The sequence below is a fragment of the Anopheles arabiensis genome, chromosome 3 (assembly GCF_016920715.1).
Source record: "Anopheles arabiensis isolate DONGOLA chromosome 3, AaraD3, whole genome shotgun sequence".
NCBI lineage: Eukaryota > Metazoa > Arthropoda > Insecta > Diptera > Culicidae > Anopheles > Anopheles arabiensis.
The window spans coordinates 57,907,390-57,927,976 of record NC_053518.1 but is presented as its reverse complement, the minus strand read 5'-3'; the positions used below and the strand labels follow the sequence as shown (position 1 = coordinate 57,927,976).

At 40.2% G+C, this 20,587-nt stretch overlaps 1 protein-coding gene across 1 annotated transcript; it reads right to left on the bottom strand.

Annotated features, from left to right (window-relative positions):
* Positions 1 to 16,485: 16,485 nt before the first annotated feature.
* On the bottom strand, positions 16,486 to 18,644 carry LOC120902953 (endochitinase A-like). The gene is made up of 4 exons (XM_040312053.1): positions 18,417 to 18,644; positions 18,117 to 18,354; positions 17,919 to 18,010; positions 16,486 to 16,998 (listed from the first exon to the last, which is right to left on the bottom strand). The coding sequence occupies exons 1-4, from the start codon at positions 18,453 to 18,455 to the stop codon at positions 16,816 to 16,818; spliced, it is 552 nt and encodes a 183-aa protein (XP_040167987.1). The 5' UTR covers positions 18,456 to 18,644; the 3' UTR covers positions 16,486 to 16,815.
* Between the last annotated feature and the right edge of the window lie 1,943 nt (positions 18,645 to 20,587).

Here is a 20,587-nt window from a genome sequence, read left to right as displayed (position 1 = left end):
TTGACGCAGTATTGTCCAATGTCGACCTGCACTGGAGCTGCATTGGCTGCACTAACATGCTTAAAAATCCGCGCTGCCGTTCGGTAAAAGAAATAGGCGCCCAGGTCGGTTTCCAAGCCGCCCTCAACTCAGCTGTAGCAGCTATTGGCAAGCTCGTTGAGCCTATTGTCGCCGAAGTTCGCAGTGGTTTTACCCTCCTTCAAACTGCATCCACGCCTCACAATCGGAACTCTGATCCTCGACCAGCTACTGGTAGAAAGCGGAGGCGCATAATCGAGGATTCGGCATCTCCTGGTGTAAACAAAATTGTAAACAGTCGCGGCAACATCCTTTGTGCCGCGTCATCGCCAAACGCATACACCAACACCACGATTGCCGTCCAGCCGGCACCTACACAACCGCATGAACTGGTGGGAACCTATCCGTTATCATCACCGCTTCAAGCTGCACCTCGTGAGCCATTCACAGATAGGATCTGGATCCGCCTATCCCGCTTATCAACGGCCGTCACTGTGGAACAAGTGGTCGCTTCTGTAAAGCGTCGCTTAGCCACCGATGACGTTATAGCGTATTGCCTGCTGAGAAGAGGGTTTAGTGTGGACAGCATGAATTGGCTTTCATTCAAAGTGAGGGTCCCGGCTATCCTTCGAGATGCGGCACTCACACCATCCACCTGGCCCGTCGGTATCGGTGTACGTGAGTTTTTTCAATCCCGTCAACACGACCACCAAACCTCATCTCCTATAGCCACTCGAAACCGCTTTACAACACGCACACCAGCTACTAGTACTGATCACCGCTACACCACACGCACACCAACAACGACTCACCGTTTAGCCGCACGCACGTCTACTCCACCTGGTCCTGAAACAACATCATCACAACAGTGTCACCCCCCGGTGAATGATACCTTGGAAGCACCCAACTCAACACTTGTTTCTGGACCGCCCCAAAACCACCGTGCTTCATCTCCGCACCTACACCAGTCCACAATCGATCGCTTTTTTCTCAACTAGACGAAGTTCCGCTCATTGCACGCAACAAACACGCCAAGCCTCATGCTCTGACAACGCAGCTCAATTGACTTACCGTATACCCGCTTTATCCAACCGCCACAATGACAACGCTACCGCTGAGTATTTAAGCTGCTATTATCAAAACGTTAGAGGTTTGCGTACTAAAACAAAAGAATTTCACTTAGCTGTATCGGAGGCTGACTTCGATCTCATCGCCCTCACGGAAACTTTGCTTGTTGACAACATTCCATCTGCTCTTCTCTTCAACAACAACTTCTCTGTTTACCGCTGTGATCGCTCTCTCAGCGGCTCTAACTCTCGCGGTGGTGGTGTTTTGCTAGCCGTTTCTAACGCATACGAGTACCTTCCCGTGATCGTTCTCTCGAGTATATTTGTGTGCGCGTCGCCTACAATAACGCACATCTGTACGTCATGGTAGTATACATTCCACCGCAGCTTAGCTCCGAGATATCGACTCTTCGCTCTCTAAATGATTGTATCAGCAGCTTCACTCTCACACTGAAGCCTTCGGATCTGCTGTTTGTTATTGGCGATTTCAATCAGCCTAGCATAAGCTGGTCCACAGCTGATCCTTCGTCCTCGCCAGCATACTCATCAATCACGCACTATGAACCAACTGCGCGCTCACTGGCCAACAACACCTTTGTGGATGGATTTAAATTTAACGGATTAGTGCAACTTAATCACATCAATAATTCGCACGGACGCATGCTTGACCTGCTCTACGCTAACAATGCTGCAGCTAAATTGTGTTCGCCTGTCTTTCCAAGTGTTGTTCCGCTTGTACCTCTTGACTCCTACCATCCGGCGTTTGACTTCAATATACGTATTAACTCGTCGACCCGACGCAATTCGACGACGCGACAAAACTCGACGACAACCGCATTTTATCGTTATAACTTTGCTAAAGCTGACTATGTGAAACTGAACGACATGATATCAATGTTTAACAATAGCTTTCATTGTTCCAATTTTATTTCACTTGACGAAGCAGTATGTTCATTCTCGTCCTTCATGCTGCAAGCCTTTGTTGTATGCGTCCCAGTTCAGCGTTCTAAACCTAACCCCCCATGGGCGGACCGCACACTCAAACGACTCAAACGTGTAAAAAGAGCTGCTTATCGTCACTACCAAACTCGCCGCTGCCAAAGATCTTGCTCGATCTACTTTGAAACGCACTCTTTATACTGTAGCTATAACAGGTTTCGATATGGCAGATATTTGAGTAAAATTCAACGTAACCTCTGCAGGTGGCCTGACTCGTTTTGGCGCTTCTACAACAGCAAAACAAAATCCACGCATACACCGAAATCCATTACGTACAAAGGAGCAACCAACACTAATGAAATGTGCAATTTCTTCGCGGATCGCTTCGCAGATTGCTTTTCACCGGCCATGAATGATACCGATACCATTGATGCTGCTCTCGTCAACACTCCGGCTGGCGCAATTAACATGAGCACTCCTTTCATCGACAGTGAGATCATTTTATCTGCCCTAGCGCAACTAAAGCCTTCCTTCGCTCCTGGACCCGACGGAATTCCTTCTACCGTGCTGAAACGCTGTCAAACGACAGTAGCACCTATCCTTGCAAAATTGTTCAATGCATCGCTAGCCAATGGCTACTTTCCCAAAACATGGAGGAAATCTTGGATGGTTCCTATTCCCGTATCAACATGGATTCGTGCCAAAAAAGTCGACTACCACGAACCTGGTTGAATTTGTAACCTATTGCACTAGTCAAATTGATGCCGGAGCTCAAGTCGATGCAATTTATACAGATCTGAAAGCAGCATTCGACTCTCTTCCGCACGAAATTCTTCTCGCTAAACTCGATAAACTAGGACTTCCCAGCTCGCTCATACAGTGGCTTAAGTCTTACCTAATTAATCGCACATACATCGTGAAAATTGATAAGCACATGTCCAAATAAATAGTCAGCAGCTCGGGTGTGCCACAAGGAAGCAATATTGGCCCGCTTCTCTTCATATTGTTCATCAACGATGTTACCCTCGCTCTACCTCCCGACAGTATCAGTCTGTTTGCCGACGATGCAAAAATTTTTGCGCCTATTCACAACACAGGTGATTGTACATTCCTGCAAGACTGCATCGAAATTTTCTGTTCGTGGTGCAAGCGTAATGGACTGACTATCTGCATCGAGAAATGCTACTGTGTGTCTTTTAGTCGATGCAGGAGCCCAGTCACTGGTAACTACTTCATAGACGGCACTGCAATTAATCGACAAAATCATGCCAAAGACCTGGGCGTTCTGCTTGACTCTAGTTTGAACTTTCAACGCACGCAACAGCATATTGATGACGTTGTAGCTAGAGGAAATCAATTACTTGGCGTGGTTATCCGGACAACTAATGAATTCCGCAACCCCATGTGCATCAAAGCTGTCTACAACTGTATCGTTCGTTCGGTTCTGGAATATTCGTGCGTAGTCTGGAGCCCAACTACCGCTTCTTCAATTGCTCGACTTGAGGCGATTCAACGTAAGCTCACGAGATATGCCCTACGCCTACTTCCCTGGCAGGATCGCAATAATCTTCCTCCGTATGCTGCGCGGTGCCGTCTTCTAGGCCTTGAACCTCTTTCGGTTAGAAGACGCAATGCACAGTGTTCTTTCATCGCTGGATTGCTAAATGGCTCTATCGACTCATCGCCTTTGTTGCATCGAGTCGATATATATGCACCATCCCGAACACTTAGGTCTAGAGAAACTCTACGGCTCGCTCAACCCCGTTCCAGCGCTGGTCGGTCTGACCCTATGTTCCGCATGTCGGCTGTCTTCAACACTGTCTCGGATTGCTTCGACATCTCAACTCAGTGCTTCAAGGAACGTCTCCGGCTTTTGCCATGGCCGCAGTGAATTGCGCTGCAAATCATGTTTTGTTATGTTTTTTTTTTTTTTTTTTTTTTTTTAAATGAACTGTTACATCTTAATTAGGCCATAGGGCCCGTTGAAGATTAATTAATTAATTAATTAATAATAAATAATAATTGAATTACGTGTGCTGTATCTGAAAGCGTCATTTGAGCAAGGTGGATAAATAGACAACAGGTAGGTTTATGTATCTGATTTTGGTCGCCATCATGAACGGGGATACCTCTGGAGACTGCTATGAGGGAAATAGCTTTTTATAAATCTGTGGTTCCCTAATTGTCAAATCCAGATTTGTCAAAGTACGCGGGATCAACCTGCAGTTATTTATGGACCTAGCAATTAAAGCAAAATTCAGATTATTCCAAAACAATACAACTGGCAACGTGCATGAAAAATTTAGTTTGGATGTTTCAGAATACATAAAGCTATAAAATCACTGCAAGCTTCCCCAGCTTTTGTGTTTATTTCGTAAGTTAAACTGTTGTTATGTCGTCATAAAACGTGATAAAGTAACATTTGTATGTTTTTGCAGAACTTCAACAAAGTAAACTTCCTGGATTCCAAAATTAGTTTTTTATGTTCGACAAAACATGAGTAAAAAAAATCATCTAACGACAAACGCAGATCGAGAGCGAGTGTGCTCCTTGCACAATAGCAGAAAACTACCAAAAGAAATAGGAGAATTGTAGGAATACAGCGTACAACAGTGAATGCAATTCTTAAAAAATATAGGGAAACAGGGAATGTGCCAATTCAAAAACGAGGTTATCCATCAACATCAAAAGTGAATGAAGACGTCCAAAACAAAATAAGGCAATGGTTAGACGAGGATTGCTGTTTGTCGTTAAAAGAAATTAAACGCAGACATAAAAATGGATGTAATGTGATTGTTAGCACGTCCACCATTCAGAGGTCAATCAAAAATTTCAATTTTTCTTTTAAACGTACATCACAAATACCAGAGAGGCGAAATTTTAATTCTACATTAAGCATTCGGAAATCTTATGCACTTGACTTTATGGCTAATTTAGCGACAATTCCTGAATCAAATATGATATTCATTGACGAGGTGGGCTTTAATGTATCTATGCGATTAGGATACGGTAGGGCTTTAGTCGGCCGACCAGCAGTGCAAAGAGTACCCTATATCCGATCGAAAAATATTTCAATTTGTTGTGCGATCAACAAACATGAAATCATCAGTTATTCCTCACAACCTTTTCCGTTCAACACAGACTCTTTCGTGGCATTTTTGGAAGATCTTTTTCAAAAATTAGAGGAAAAAAATATAACAACCGGCGTATTAATTATGGACAACGTTAGGTTCCATCATTCTGCAAGGGTTAAAGAGCTGGTCAAAACACATACAGGATTCAAAATAATGTTTCTGCCACCGTATTCGCCATTTTTGAACCCTATAGAGAATATGTTCTCTAAATGGAAGAATATCGTTAAACGAAGGAACCCAGAAAATGAAGATAGTTTGTACTCCTTAATTGAAAATGGCAGTACAATGATAACCCGTACGGATTGCGAGAACTATTTTAGGAATTTATTTGACTATTTGCCACAATGCCAAAATGAAGAAATAATCGAAGATTAATCTTCTCTAAATTGTCTTTATATTATTATAAAAAGGACGTAAAACTATGTGAAATAAATAGAATTCCTGAATTAATTCCTTTGCATTGTATAACTGCTTTTATTGTGCTGTCCATTCTGCAATTATTAAAATATTAAAATAACGAAAAAATACCAAGAGACAAAAATTTATGACCATGAGACAAGATTTGGTGCTTTTAAGACAAAAATTGATGTGCACTGACAAAAATTGATGCACACTGTCAAAAATTGACGCCTACGAGACAAAAATTGATGCACACTGTCAAAAATTGACGCCTACGAGACAAAAATACATGACTTACGGCCAAAATTTGACGGCAACGGCTGTAATAAATTGATTTTTTTTAGAAGAAAGGTGACCAAATATTTTAACGGTTTTTTTTATTATATCGAAATCAACGAAATAAATCCAACAAATTTACGTCTTCCTCTTCCTGCATTGGTGCATCATTGGCCGAAAATTGGTGCATCATGCCCGTCGTGGGTTCTAACCACGTATGAACTGTCCGTCGTAGCAAGGGCTTGGATTGCCATCCGTACCGGGGAAAATTTTGTCTGGACTTTGTTGCTGCCGGATCAACCGTACTGGCGCGACAAATGCACGGAATGCAATCGATCAAAGACCATGAACTTATCGAACCGAACGCATTCCAAGGCCGTTGAACTCATTTTACATTCATAGCTTTGGTTTTGGATGAAAAACGAAAGCTAATTTTGTTCGACGGTATTTTTTTTTAATCGGTATTATTTAAGTATAAAATGGCTACATGACCAACTATAACGATAGGAAAAATAATTCCCGAGCGAATCTAGAAGAAAGAAACTGAAACATCGCACCACAGATTATTTTAAAGGACTTTTTCTAAATTCCCTAACACTGGTGCAATTTAAGGGAAGTTTAAGGCTCTATTTTATGAAACTTTACTCGAATTTCCGGATATTCGTGCTCGAAAATGCAATTGAGTTTTGTTGTCTCTCAGGTTGCAGTAATCAAACATGCATGGACTTTAAAGCCACAGCGGGTGAAAATCGCATCAGAATGAAACAGTTTTGGGGTTTGAAGAATTGCTGGCTTGACTATCTTGTAGCGCATCCTCATCCACAGCACTGGGCTGTTTGGGGGATCACGGCATGATAGAGGTCACATTAATCGCGCTGTAAGTATGTTTGTGTGTATGTGTGTGTCTCTGTGGAGACCCAAAAACTCGAGAAAAAATTTAGCACATTCAAAAAAATTCTTTTATCATCATTATAAACTATCTTACATGATGCTTAAAAGGTCATTGAAGCCGCAAACATGTTCTAATTAAAAAAAAATTGATTATCGTTAGACGTTCTCCTAAACATTAAACAAACCATCAACACACCGATCATACTTTAAATCCCGAAACAATACCACACACACTGTCGCAAACAGCTGTAATTAGGCTGCGCCTAATGTCTTCAACCTTATGTGTTCCGGGTGTTCAACCTAGCCCAAATATAATAACCTCAAAACATGAAGAAAGGGCATTGAACTTGATGAAAAATACTCCCCCTTGAAATACTTGAATAAGATGTAAATCTAAAAAACTGATGGTACCACAACGAAATTTCGTTATACTGCCAAAAGGGATACGCTAAAGAAGTTAACACGGAATAACGAATACACAACAGGAATCTGAACTATATACCACATTTCGCAGTAATGAACTTAAACAAATTAAACCCAATGCCAAGGTTGGTCTTTGACGCCGCGGCTCGGAACATGGGGATCTCTCTAAATTTTCAGCTGCTGACAGGACCTGATGCAGTCCCTCAACCCATTGGTATCCTGTTAAGATTTAGAGAAGGCAGCATTGGAGTCTCTGGCGATATTCAAGAAATGTTTCACCGCATTAGAATTCGAACAGATGACAGATGTTTTTATTCGAAATTTCATATACAATTCTAGTCACTTAACCAACCAAATTCCTTGTGAACGTGTTTCAACCCAATCTGTTTTAAAAATAAGCGAAGGCACCTCAAATTTTGATAAAATTTTAGGGCAGTACTGGGAAAAAGAAAAGGATGTATTCAAGTTTATATTGAATGATCTGATCATTCCTGCCCATTCAGTCAGCAAACGAGAAATGCTTGCAAAAACAATGAAAATTTATGATCCAATGGGGCTCCTTACCAGTTATACTATAGAGCCCAAAATACTAATGCAAGAAGTATGGAAGTTGAAGATAGATTGAGATCAAAATATTCATCCTGTTCTAAATAAAAAATGGCAAAACTGGTTGCACAGGTTGAAGGAATTAAAAACATGGGAACTACAGATATATTATTCACAAGCAGGAGAGCCAATCACAAGAGAACTTCACTCATTTGTTGATGCGTCTGAACAAGCATTTGTCACATACATGTATATTCGCACAGTCCATAAGGAAGGAGTAGATATGCAATTGGCTGCGGGAAAATCGAGGGTAGTGCCACTTAAAATTTTAACAATACCTCGACTTGAGCTGCAGGTAGCGGTAATGGGGGGAAGACTAGCCGATACTATCCGATCGGAGTTAAGACTCAATATTGATAATATTTATTTTTGGTCCGACTCAAGAACCGTGCTAAGCTGGATATGTTTGGAACCAAGGAGGTACAAGCAGTTTGTAGTCTTTAGAGTTAGCGAAATCCTCTGCAAAACTCACGCGAGCGAATGGCATTGGATTCCCAAGCGCCACAGATTAAGCTTAAACGACTGGAAAATTGAATATCCATAGAAAAAAAATGAAAGCTCCACAGCTTCATTGGTTTGATCAATAGATGGCGTATTACAACTCATCATTATATTGCTATCCTTTTCTTGCAATGTGTTTCGACAAGTTTCATCTTATCATGACCTATATAGCCTTCTAACTTTCTGAGCAAAAATCTATATGAATGGTCGTGTGGTCAGATACGTGGGTATCAACACCAACGACTATTACTCAAATCTCACTTGCTTCAGTGCTGGTGGTTTCAGTTGGAGTTTAGTATTTAAACAATCGTATCGCCGTTCTAGTTCTAGCGATGCATAACTTCAATGCGAAACCATACAACAGTACAGAGGAAATGAGAAAGCTCTGCTGCAAGCGATGAAGCTCAACTGGTTGGGTATCCCACAAACAGATGGCGCCACCAGCTTTTGCTATTTTTAGAATGCATGAGTCGTTTGCCGTCTGCTAAACGAAGTCTTTCTATATTCCGTTTAGGTAGAGAACTTGAGTCGTTTAGAAGCCGTTTAGTGGTCGTTAAGTGGATTTGTGGCACTTGGGTTGCGTCCAAAGACAATCCTGCAGATGAAGCAACTAAAAGAATAAAAGGGGATTCCATATGGATATCTGGTCCTTTATTTTTAAAGCAAAGGAATTTCACAACAACCGACTACGATTTTACTACTCTAGTAGATATCAGACCGATGTTTATAACGCACTCTACTGACCTAATAGATTTTACAGTCATAAATTCACATTGGCCTTGAAGTTGGGTTGAATTGAAACGAGAATTAGCCATTGGGCTTGGGCAGAAATATAAAATGTTGTTGGAAGTAACTAAAAAACAATTAGATAGGGCAGAAAATTTTCTCATAAAAAGGCTCAAATGGAAACGTATAATGAAGATATAATGTTATTAAAGTTTGGAAAGGAAATATCAAAGAAAAGCCCCATAAGAATTTTGAATCCTATGCTAGATGCAGATGGTTTGTTGCGAATGAAAGGAAGGCTAACTGGTTTATCATTTATCGAAGAAAAGGCAAAAATCCCATCATATTACCAAAGAAAAATGAAATCACCTATGTAATTGTACGGCTCTACCATGAACGATTATACTACAAGAAGTTCGAAACAGCACTGGCCACGTTTCTGAGGCAACGTTTCTATGTAATAGATAGGAGAGCAGTACTTAAAATGGTAATAGCAACCTGTCAGAGTTACAAAAATACAGTAGAGCGTCGATTATCCGGGCAGCTCGGGACCGGACGGTTGCCGGTTAATCGATTTGCACGGATAATGGTCCAAGATAATAATAATTCACTAGTTTTATTATTAATTCACCTAGAATCAATCGATTAATCGTTAGTAGAATATTATTTCAATCAATAACTGTAGGTTTGATGTAGGTGTACCTGTAGGTTTAACAACTGTTAATGAACAAAAATGAATTTCGAAAATACCCCTAGACACTACCGAGCTGCACAAGAAACTGGTTACCCAATTGATTATCGCTGCAAACTTTCGCTGTACGTATGATCAGCTGTCAGATTTATGCGCACGGTTAAGCCGCCCGCCGGTTAATCCGTCCCCGGATAACGACGTTCTACTGTAAACTAGCTAAACCTCAAGTTCCCCAAATGGCCGTCTTACCTGCTTGCTGGGCAGCTACCAGAAGGAGCTGGAAAAGGATTCAATTAATAGCGCAACATTACTGGACACGGTGGATTAGAGAATATTTACCACAATTAAACAAACGCGAGAAATGGTTGAAAAAGGTGTCTCCGATTGAAGTTGGCGAAATAGTGGTCTCAAATGAACAAATTACAGGGTTTTCCATTCCAATTAACAACTGTCCACAGTCTACTAGCAATCCTCGATTTGAAAAACACGATTGTCTACCACTTACAAACAAGTCAAGCCGTTTTTGGTACACTCTCCATTTCAATTTCACAATTGTCGTCTTCGAAAACACACGTCAGATGCGGCACGGTTTGCGGCACTCTCGCGCACACAGCGCTAAACCTTTTGCACACAGCAAACCCGCGCACACAGCGCACTAACGCACACAGCTACTCGCGCACACAGCGCATTTCTTTTTGCACACAGCACTCGCGCACACAGCGCACTAACGCACACAGCAACTCGCGCACACAGCGCTGAACCTTTTGCACACAGCAAACTCGCGCACACAGCGCACTACCGCACACAGCTACTCGCGCACACAGCGCACTACCGCACACAGCTACTCGCGCACACAGCACACACAGCGCATTTCTTCTTTCACACCGCCAGAACTTGCGTTGAAAGAATACGTAAACTAATTGAAAAGTATACTAATTTACTGTTACTCTAAAACTATATACCTTTATTATATGTATACTATAACAACTATATCATAAGCTACTCCCATGTATTTATTATTGTTAGTTGTAAATAGAAATTGAACTGAACAGATGAGTGTAAATATTCCGACGTGATATATCACATATATCCATCCAAGATGGATTGTATTCGATCCGATATATCCATCTATGATGAAGTGTATTTGTTTAATAGGAATATTTCGAAAGTCCCATAGTATTCAATACATCTAATGTATCTTTAACTCTACGATGGGATATTCGAGTAATATTTTCATTTTTATACTGAAATAACTTTTTAATTAAAAACAGTAACTACTTAATTTCACGTATCTTTAGGAAATTGTATTCTTATGAAGGGAACATGATGAACTTATTTAAAAGAAAAACCTTAATATTTTTATATATTTACTTTTGATAAACCTTATCTCTACGACCGGTATAAAAGGGTATCCCATACATTTTGTATGAGAAGTGATACTTTTTAATTTTAAAACTTTCATAACTTATGGTGTGATACTTATTAATAAATTTTTAATTTGGTGTAATGATAAAGGCATTAGCCTTATTAACGTTGATAAAGAAATTAGAATTTTAAAGCTTCATTTAATATTTATAAAATATTTTATTTTACGCATGGTACCGGTTATTCCATTGGTTGCCTTCAATATTGCACCATATTAAATTAATTAGTAATTATATACTTCTTGGACTTTTCTGATGATTTTTATAAAATATGAAAATAAAAGCAGGAATTATTCATAAACAAATATTTTTAAACCATGTTTTTGTGTTCATCTCATCATTTCATCTTTGTTACTAAAAAATCGAACGTTTCAAATGTGTTGCATATTATTGAAATATGCATTATGTTCTATTTTTCCATCATATTTGCTCTCTTTTAATCATATTTCATTCATAGAAAATAATACCAGCAGAGAGAAAATTTAAGCAAAATTAGTATATTTCATGAAATTATATAATTTTGAAAGTGTACTTACCAAACGTATTATTAATAACATTGCTTATGGAACAACTCAAATTTTCAATTTTCTCAATTTTCCGCGTTTGTCGAATCTCGTGATTTGCATCCAAAATACCCCTTATTATCGTGTAATTTTGCAACTAGGATGTTGTTTAAGGTCCGTGTCTGTGCTCCATCGGATGCGATTTTATCGGAAGGCCTGTCAAAATTTTATATGAAATTTGACAGATAACGTCGGACGTGCGATTTCGTCATACGACGGATTCAAAAAATTTTGATTTCGTCGGACGCCGCATCCGATTTTATCTGTCAAACTAAATGTGTGGTGTTTTGTATGAACAATCTCAACTTAATTTTTCATAATCGTTATATCATTAAAATCATCCAAACAATCGCAATATTATACGAAAAAGCGTTTGACAGTACATGCGATAAAATCGCATGCGATGGAGCACAGACACGGGCCTAAGCCACTTCATTAATTATTTGCTATGATTCAGACTGAATATAACAGTTTCAAACTTTTTGAAATGCTCTTTCAACATTCAACCAGAATTTAAAAATTATTTGGCCATTTAAAATTGATGTATAAAATCAGTACAATTTGCTCAAAGAACTGTCAAATTTTGAAAACCGCGTATCTCCGAATCCGCGAATAAGAGGTACCGTATATCTCGAGCACCGCCTGTATTACGAAACCGGCCTAAGCTATCGTCTTGGGGAACCCTAAATGTCTCCACCGAACTGCCCAGTAATCATCACCCAATTATTTATTTATTATTTATTTATTTATTTAAATCAAAGTTATCGGGCAGTATGCCTAAATAACTTAATGCTTACAGAGTACAAGTTTAAAGTATGGCCCTAGAACTAACTTGAATATGCTGACGCAGCTGACTAACGGATTGATTGAAATCTGCTGATAACCCTAACCTATTATACACATCAATCATTTTGAGCAGTGGATCATTGGCACCAAAACCAGTCGATCTAAAAGGGCTTCTTAGTAGCTCTCTATTTCTAAGACCTCTAGAGGGAGTAGAAAAGCAAATAAAATTTAAAATGTCAGGTGCATCAAAATCTCCAATTAATAATTTATGCATAAAAGTTATCTGAGCCGTAGTTCTCCTATGCTGTAAAGTCTCTAAGCCAAATAGTAAACACCGAACATTATACGAAGGACATGGAATTTGGTTTGACCAGGGTAGACGATGAAACATAACACGTGTGATTTTTTTCTGATTTTTTTCAATTTTATATATGTATGTGATTTGATGGGGACACCATACTACACTGGCCAATTCCAGGATGGGACGGACTAAAGAACAGTATAATGTTTTTAAACTGAAAGGATCTTTAAAGTCGGCCGAGACACGTAAGACAAATCCTAACAGTTTAAGAGCTTTAGTTTGATAATGGCTAGATAAACTAAGCTTACTGTCTAAAATAACTCCCAAGTCCCGAACCTGAGAAAAACGTGGAACGCTGTCTTCATTGATTTTGTAGTTATAAATAATAGGATTTTTTTTCTTTGAGAATGTTATACAACTACATTTGCTAACATTAAGTAACATTTCATTATTAAAACACCATGCAGAAAATAACATATATAGCATATAATAACAATTTAACATGAGGAATAGCAAACACGACATCGTTAATAAATATAATAAATAGTAAAGGTCCTAATATACTCCCTTAAGGAACACCAGATAAATTATGGAATTTGGCAGATAAACTAGTTCCTATCTTAACATTAATGCAACGATCAGTTAAATAACTTCTTAACCACTCAACAACATTTGTGTGAACACCATACTTTGATAATTTAGATAGCAATAGAAAGTGGTTGACCTTGTCAAAAGCAGCGCAGAAGTCAGTATAAATGACGTCAACCTGTAAGCCCTTGTCAATATAGGAGTGGCAAAAGTTAAGTAAGTATATTAGATTGGTCTCAATCGATCGTTTCGGCATGTTGAACATTAGAAATTAATGGTGAAAAGGCTTGGAGCATATGACGAGACATTATCTTTTCAAACAGTTTACTGCACGCACATAACTTTGAAATTCCTCTATAATTGCACACATTACTTTTGTCAGATTTTTTATAAACAGGAAACATCCACGATGATTTCCAAAGACGCGGGAAGCATTTCGATTGCAAGGATTTGTTGAATAGTTTGGTCAGTATGGGAATGAGAGCAGCCTTGCAATTAATGAGAATTGCGCTGGGAATATTGTCAGGCCCAGGTGCGTAGGAAAGCTTCAACAACGAAATAGCAGATTCCACCTCATCATCGTTGATTAGTGGTGTGCATAAATTAACCTCATCATTTATGAAGGATAAAGCCGATGTTGAGTTAGACGGTACCGAGGAATTGTTGGTGTACACAGAAGAGAAATATGAGGCAAATGCATTGCAAAACTCTTCGTCTCCGGTAATGGTGTTTCCCTCAAACTGCATCGAGGAAGGAAGTCGTCCACAGGATTCTTTATCTTTAGCAAATTTCTAGAATGATGTGGGATGTCTTTTGATATTGATTTCAATTTTCCTGACGTAGTTGGAGTAGGCGGTTCGGTTCAGCTGCTTATATATTTTTGAGGCGCGAGCAAAATTTATTTGATTAGTGCTGTTTTTTAGTCGATACAGTTTTTTAAGGGCCCGTGATCTTCGACGTTTAGCCAAACGTAGTGCAGAATTGGTCCATGGTGGATCAGCGCGAACATTAAACCCTGGGATGAATTATTCAAACAGTTCATTCATTTGAGAAGAAAATTCAGCCACACTGTCGTTGATGTCGTCATAATCAGCGATAGAGTCCCAGTTGATTTGGTTAAGTGCAGAAACGAGATCAGTGAAATTAGTTCGTCTAAAATTGAAATCTGCTTGACGTGGGGGTTGAGATGACGGTACACTGTATTGCGGGAGCGTGAAGTATGTAAGTAAAGCTGGATGATGTCCATCAGGTTCAACAATACTTTCGATGCATAATTCGATTGGCCTCATGTAATCAGTAACTTTGTCGTTCGCAAACACTAGATCTAACATATTATTATTGTGGTTTAGAACAGTGTTAAGTTGGCGAAGACCTTCAAAGCTTAGTTCATCGAGTAGAGCTTGACTGGTAGGGGATAGTCGGGTAAGCATAAGATTCAGTGTCGGAAATTTGCCGTTGATATCCCACTTAAGATTAGGTTGATTGAAGTCCCCAAACAGAATAAAAAAGTCATTCTTATATTTCTCTCTCGTTAAGTGCAATGAATTACAGAATGCATTTATGGTGTCCATGTTGGCTGATTGATCAGGAGGCAAATAAAATGATCCGATGATTAGCGAAACATTAAGAACTTTTACTCGAACCCAAAGGCATTCAATTGTAGATGTGTTTGTCGAGCACAGAGAGGAAGCATAATTTGCATTGATCGCAACGAGGACACCACCACCTTTACATTTGTTACTGTTTGCTGCAGAACAATCCGTACGGAATGTATTAAAGCGGTTGTTATCAAACAAAAGCTCAGATGGAAAGCTGTCATCTAGCCACGTTTCCGTAAGAACGATAACATCCCAGTCGGCGATTGCAGTATTAGCAAAACATTCAGAGGTTTTAGTACGTAAGCCTCTCACGTTTTGATAAAATATATTGAATGTGTTTAGTACTGGCTCCATAGGTAAAGTTGAATGACTGAATGTTGGCTTAAAAAAGTCGAACCGGAGGAATTATTTTGAGTCAGGTGAGTTTCAGGTGAGTTTGCATTTTTAAGATGATGGCTCGGTGATGGACTATGTTGTGTTGTGTGTGTTGGTGGGATCACATTTATGCAGTTGACATCATTATGCATAGAATTAGTAGTTGAGAAACTTCTAGCAGTTGAATTGTTTGAAGCAGGAAAGCAAGATACTGGGAGTGTTGGTGTGAATTGTTTCTGTATACGTTGGTGAAATTCAAACTGGCGGTAAACAAATCCGCATGGCCAAGTTGAAGGAAAGAAAACGAGCTCGCCAATGCCAATCTTAAAGGACACATACTTTAGTGAGCTGAGATATCCTTTGATCAAGCTCACTCCGTATTGCATTTTTCAGCTCATCTTTCAGTGTATTCATCAAGCACGAAATTGATGAGAAAAAATCTGATCTCGAGTCACGGCATTTCTCGCACATCCAGCAGAGACCACGATTGCGTGCCATCTCCTTAACACAAGTGTCGGCAAGTTTAATGCATTCCGGATGAAAGGCAGAATTGCACTCCGAAAAAGGAAGATTGCCAATACAAACAACCGGATCTTTGTTGATAGTAGTAGAGCAGATTGCACAGTCCATTATGAGAGAGAGTATCGATTACTTAGGTGAGCAGTGAGAGTGAACGGAGAGGACACTGATTGATGAGCTGGTGCGAATTACTCTCTGAGTGTATTAAGCAGGGTCAATAACACTGAACCGCAGTCGCCAATGAAACAGAAATCACGTAGAAATACAATTCAGGTACGCGTTCTCGTAGAAATTCTCGTACGATGCAGGAACAAAATGCTTCAACACAGCAACACAGCAAAACTTGCGACAGGAACAGCTTCACAAACTCAAAAACGAACGATTTCAAACCAAAATCACACCAAAAACAGACAGTACACAGGAGCAACGCAGAAACACGTCCAAACGCTTCAGTGGCCAACTCTCAATTAAATATACAAACTGCGAAAGATACGTTTTAAGCAAACAATATAAAACATTTATATTTTATTAACACAAATTCATGCGTTAAAGGCTAAATAGTACTGTTATGAAAATTATTTCATCAAAATTCTTAATTTTTATTTTTCTTGTACCAAAAGTTCATAGAATTTACTGTCAAAGTAAAACAGCTAACAAATAGGCACTTGGGTAATTAGAAGTAGGCATGATCATTATGTTCCACAAGTTGATCTTCATAAAAAATTTCAATTTGCTCGTTCATTGTTGTTGTCACAGCCTGAATAAGCTTTGCACAGAACTGTGGGTGACTTTGCTCGTAAGTGGCAACTTGTGCTTCTACTAAGCTACCCAAAGCTCTGGCTTTGGAACAGGACGCTGCAGAAGTAGTAGCTGGGTTTACCAAGGCTTTAACAGTCTCTAAACAATCTGTAATTTGCTGTGATCGTGTTGAACGGTCGAGCTTCCTCTTTTGACCTTTGGAAGGCGTTCGGCCCTGAAGCATACCACTGTCTACGTCGGAGGTAGCTCCGTTGAGGCAGCAGTGGAGGTGGAGGTAGCTGTAGGGGCAGCAGTGGAGGTGGAGGTAGCTGTAGGGGCAGCAATGGAGGTAGAGGTAGCTGTAGGGGCAGCTGTGGAGGTGGTTGTAGAGCAAGCGTTGGAGGTTGACGCCGTAGGGGTTTTTACCAGATTTGCCTGTAAAAATATATAATAAAATTTATTTTAATTTTATTTCGTTTCAGTTACCGTCTAATGCTACAGAATGGCTCAAGATCTCAAAAGTCTTTGAAGAAAAATGGAATTTTCCCCACGTAATAGGGTCCATTGATGGAAAACATGTAACGTTAAAACAGCCTGCAAATACTGTAAGCCAATTTTTCAACTACAAACAAAACTTTAGCATCGTGCTGTTGGGTATAGTGGACGCACATTGCAACTTTATTTTTGCTGATGTCGGTTGTCAAGGGCGTATCTCAGATGGAGGTGTCTTAGCAAACAGTGCTATATATGAAAGGCTGGAGCGACGGGAGTTAAATATACCTGCTCCTGAAATTTTGCAAATTCCCTATAACATCGAGGTGCCATATTTCTTTTTGGGTGATCAAGCCTTTGCATTTAAAGAATATTGCCTTCGACCTTTCAGCGGAAGGCATGCAGCAAACTCAATTGAACGTTTGTTCAATTACAGACATTCACGCGCTCGTCGAACAGTTGAAAACGGTTTTGGTATTGATGCAAAGGTGTGGAGAGTTTTGGCAAAACCAATGGAATTGGAACCAGATGTAGCGGAAAAAGTTGTCCTTGCAACAATACATCTGCACAATTTCAAACGCAGACATCTACTTTGGAACTATAATTCAACACTTCTTGCACGCTCTAGAAACATGGCATCTACATCTGAAGAATCTAACGTTGGATCCACTACTTCAATGTTACCTCTTCGACATATTGCTTTGAGACCGACTAGAGTGTTGCAAAGCATGCGATTGCACTTGGCGCGGCATTTGAAATTAAACGATCCACTTCCGTTTTCTCTACCACAGCCTCGTAGAATAACTTAATGTAAAATTCAGCCGGCAACCATTACCATTCTACACACACACTTTTTTACTTACACTATTTAGCGTTCGACGCGGAACAACCGTGTCATGCAGAAACGACATGGCTTCGTAGCCGTACCACACATCCTGCAAGATTTTGCTGGCGCCTAAAAAGCAGCACCAAAACACAAATAAAATATTATTTTTGAAAACAGCCTGGTTTGTACTCTGTGAATACTAAATAAGTTTAATAAAAAAGTGAATTTTACTTACCGGAACCCGTTGTTTGGCTTCGAGCGATTTCTTTTTTGGTGCATCTGTAGGTATTCATAAGGTTTTTCCATTTTTCCTGGGCGTCCTCTAGTTTTTCGTTTAGCGCTGCTCCAATTTCTCGCCAAGCCTGGTGGCTTATTTCCTGGTTTTTGTACTGCCGCTCAGAATCCTTCCACAGGCATGGATAGGTTCCAACCAGCTGGATCAGGTGCAATACCTTTTCCGTTGCTTGTATTGGCTAAAAACAAAGCAATTATAGGACTATAATGATTATTTATTTGGGAGAACAAATAAACTTACGTTTTTTTTATTTTTATATGATCCAATTATTGCTTCCATGTCGAATTAATCTTTCGATGGTATCTTTGACCGACGTACCAAATATGTCTGCTTGGATGTTCCTAGAAAACTGATAATAATAGCCCTGTGGTGTTCGCCTGTTCAAATTAAGTGAATTGGGAAGGACAGCTTTTTCTCATCACTTGAGGTCTGCGATATTAAGGGTTAATGAGGGTCTCAAGTAGATAGTTAGAGAGCTTAGAAGATAACGGGAGAGTTGGGCAGGACACGCATAATGAGCGCGAGAAATGCGTAGCCTCGCGAGAGTGCGTAGGTGCGTGAGAAAGGATAGGTGCTCGAGAAGGAATAGGCGAGCGAGAGAGAGAGAAGGTATAAAAAGGAGCATCCGATCGGATAAGCTCTCTTTCTTAATACTCCGGATACCGCGACAATACTGTTCTCCTGCGCACGATTAAGATAATAAAGTGAATGTAATTGTAGAAACTTACAGCCCCAAATGTGTGCCCAACAAAAACAAGATATTTTTTCAATAATTGTGTTTCCAACCTACCTTTACTCGTTTTACCTACCGAGACTCACTGTTTATAATTTTAAATTATGTTATAACATTTTCTTTCATATTAAATTTAAATTTTTGAAATAATTATGCAATTTAAAAATAAATTTTATTTTTCAATGTCACTTTCCAACACTTCAATGTATGGTATAAACATGAGCGATAACAGATATGTCACTGTGTAGCCGCTCGTAACCCGCATACATCGGGTTACGAGCGCCGACAAGCTGACAGTTCTAGAACAAAGGAAATCTGTAGCTGTCATTTGTAGCCGCATACAAGTAGCTATCATCTAGCCGTAGTTTCACTCCACACAGTGATCCCACTTCTGACACCAAATGTAAAAAAGAGAGATAGAGAGGAATAGATGGAAGGAAGGCGACGAATACTTCATCACTGGAGAACCATGATCCAACACAACCGTATCACGACGACCGAAAACCGACCTGTGATACAGGAGAACTTGTTGGCGTTGTTGCTGACATTTTGGATTAGGAGCGTGACATTAGTGACAGATATAAAAGCAGATGTATCTGTATCATCATGCTACTGAAACCTAGCATAGAAGAAACATCAAAGGCTATCCGTCGGCTGAAAAATAACAAGGCACCCGGAACCGACGGAATCGCAGCCGAACTGGTCAAGAATGGAGGTGTTGGGTCTTTGTCGTATACCAACTTTATTATTACGCACTATAATCACGCACAGATAAACGGAACGGAAGAACCTCACGAGCGTACAGTTTGGCGGTCGGAATGATAAGAGAAAGACGATCTCCTCCCTGCTCTCCTATCGGTGCGATCGTTTATCCCTGCTCTCCTATCGGTGCGATCGTTTATCCCTGCTCTCCTATCGGTGTGATCGTTTATCCCTGCTCTCCTATGGTTCGTGGATGTTCGGTCCCTACGTTGTCGTCCTGCTACTCCCTATCATTTCTGGTGCCATCTAGCGGACGCTAGTACAACGTCGTGATTGCACTGCCGGCGCTGACAGTGCTGAACACAAAAACGTAGCGCCTTACGGGTACGCGGTATGTGGTATGATCACCACAGAGGTGCACCACTAGAAAACGAGATTCATCAAATTGTTACTGTGGTATGGGTTAACGAATCGATGCCTTGTGATTGGAATCTCGGCATCATCTACCCCATATACAAGAAGGGAGATAGGTTGGACTGCTACAACTATAGGTGTTACGGTGTTGAATACCGCCTATAAAATATTCTCCCTGATCCTTCAGGATCGCCTTGTCCCGCACGTCGAAGAAATAGTCGAAAACTATCAAAGAGGATTCCGAAACGGAAAATCTACCACTGATCAGATCTTCACCATGCGGCAGATCTTGGAGAAGATGGCTGAATAAAGAAATGACACATACCATCTCTTCATAGATTTCAAAGCCGCATACGATAGCATAGCCAGGGTAAAACTGTACGACGCTATGAGCTCTTTTGGAATCCCGCCCAAACTGATAAGGCTAGTTAGAATGACTATGACCAACGTTACATGCCAGGTGAGGGTGGATGAAAAACTCTCAGGACCTTTTGCTACCACCAAAGGTGTGCGCCAGGGGGACGGGCTTGCTTGTCTCTTATTCAACCTGGCACTAGAGAGG

Excerpts from the sequence above, each read along its gene's own strand:
- LOC120902953 (XM_040312053.1), bottom strand. The coding sequence starts at position 18,455 with ATGGAAGCAATAATTGGATCATATAAAAATAAAAAAAAC. Across the intron at positions 18,355-18,416 it reads CATATAAAAATAAAAAAAAC|CCAATACAAGCAACGGAAAA; the intron begins GTAAGTTTATTT and ends CTTTGTTTTTAG. Across the intron at positions 16,999-17,918 it reads CGCGTCGAACGCTAAATAGT|GCAAATCTGGTAAAAACCCC; the intron begins GTAAGTAAAAAA and ends ATATTTTTACAG.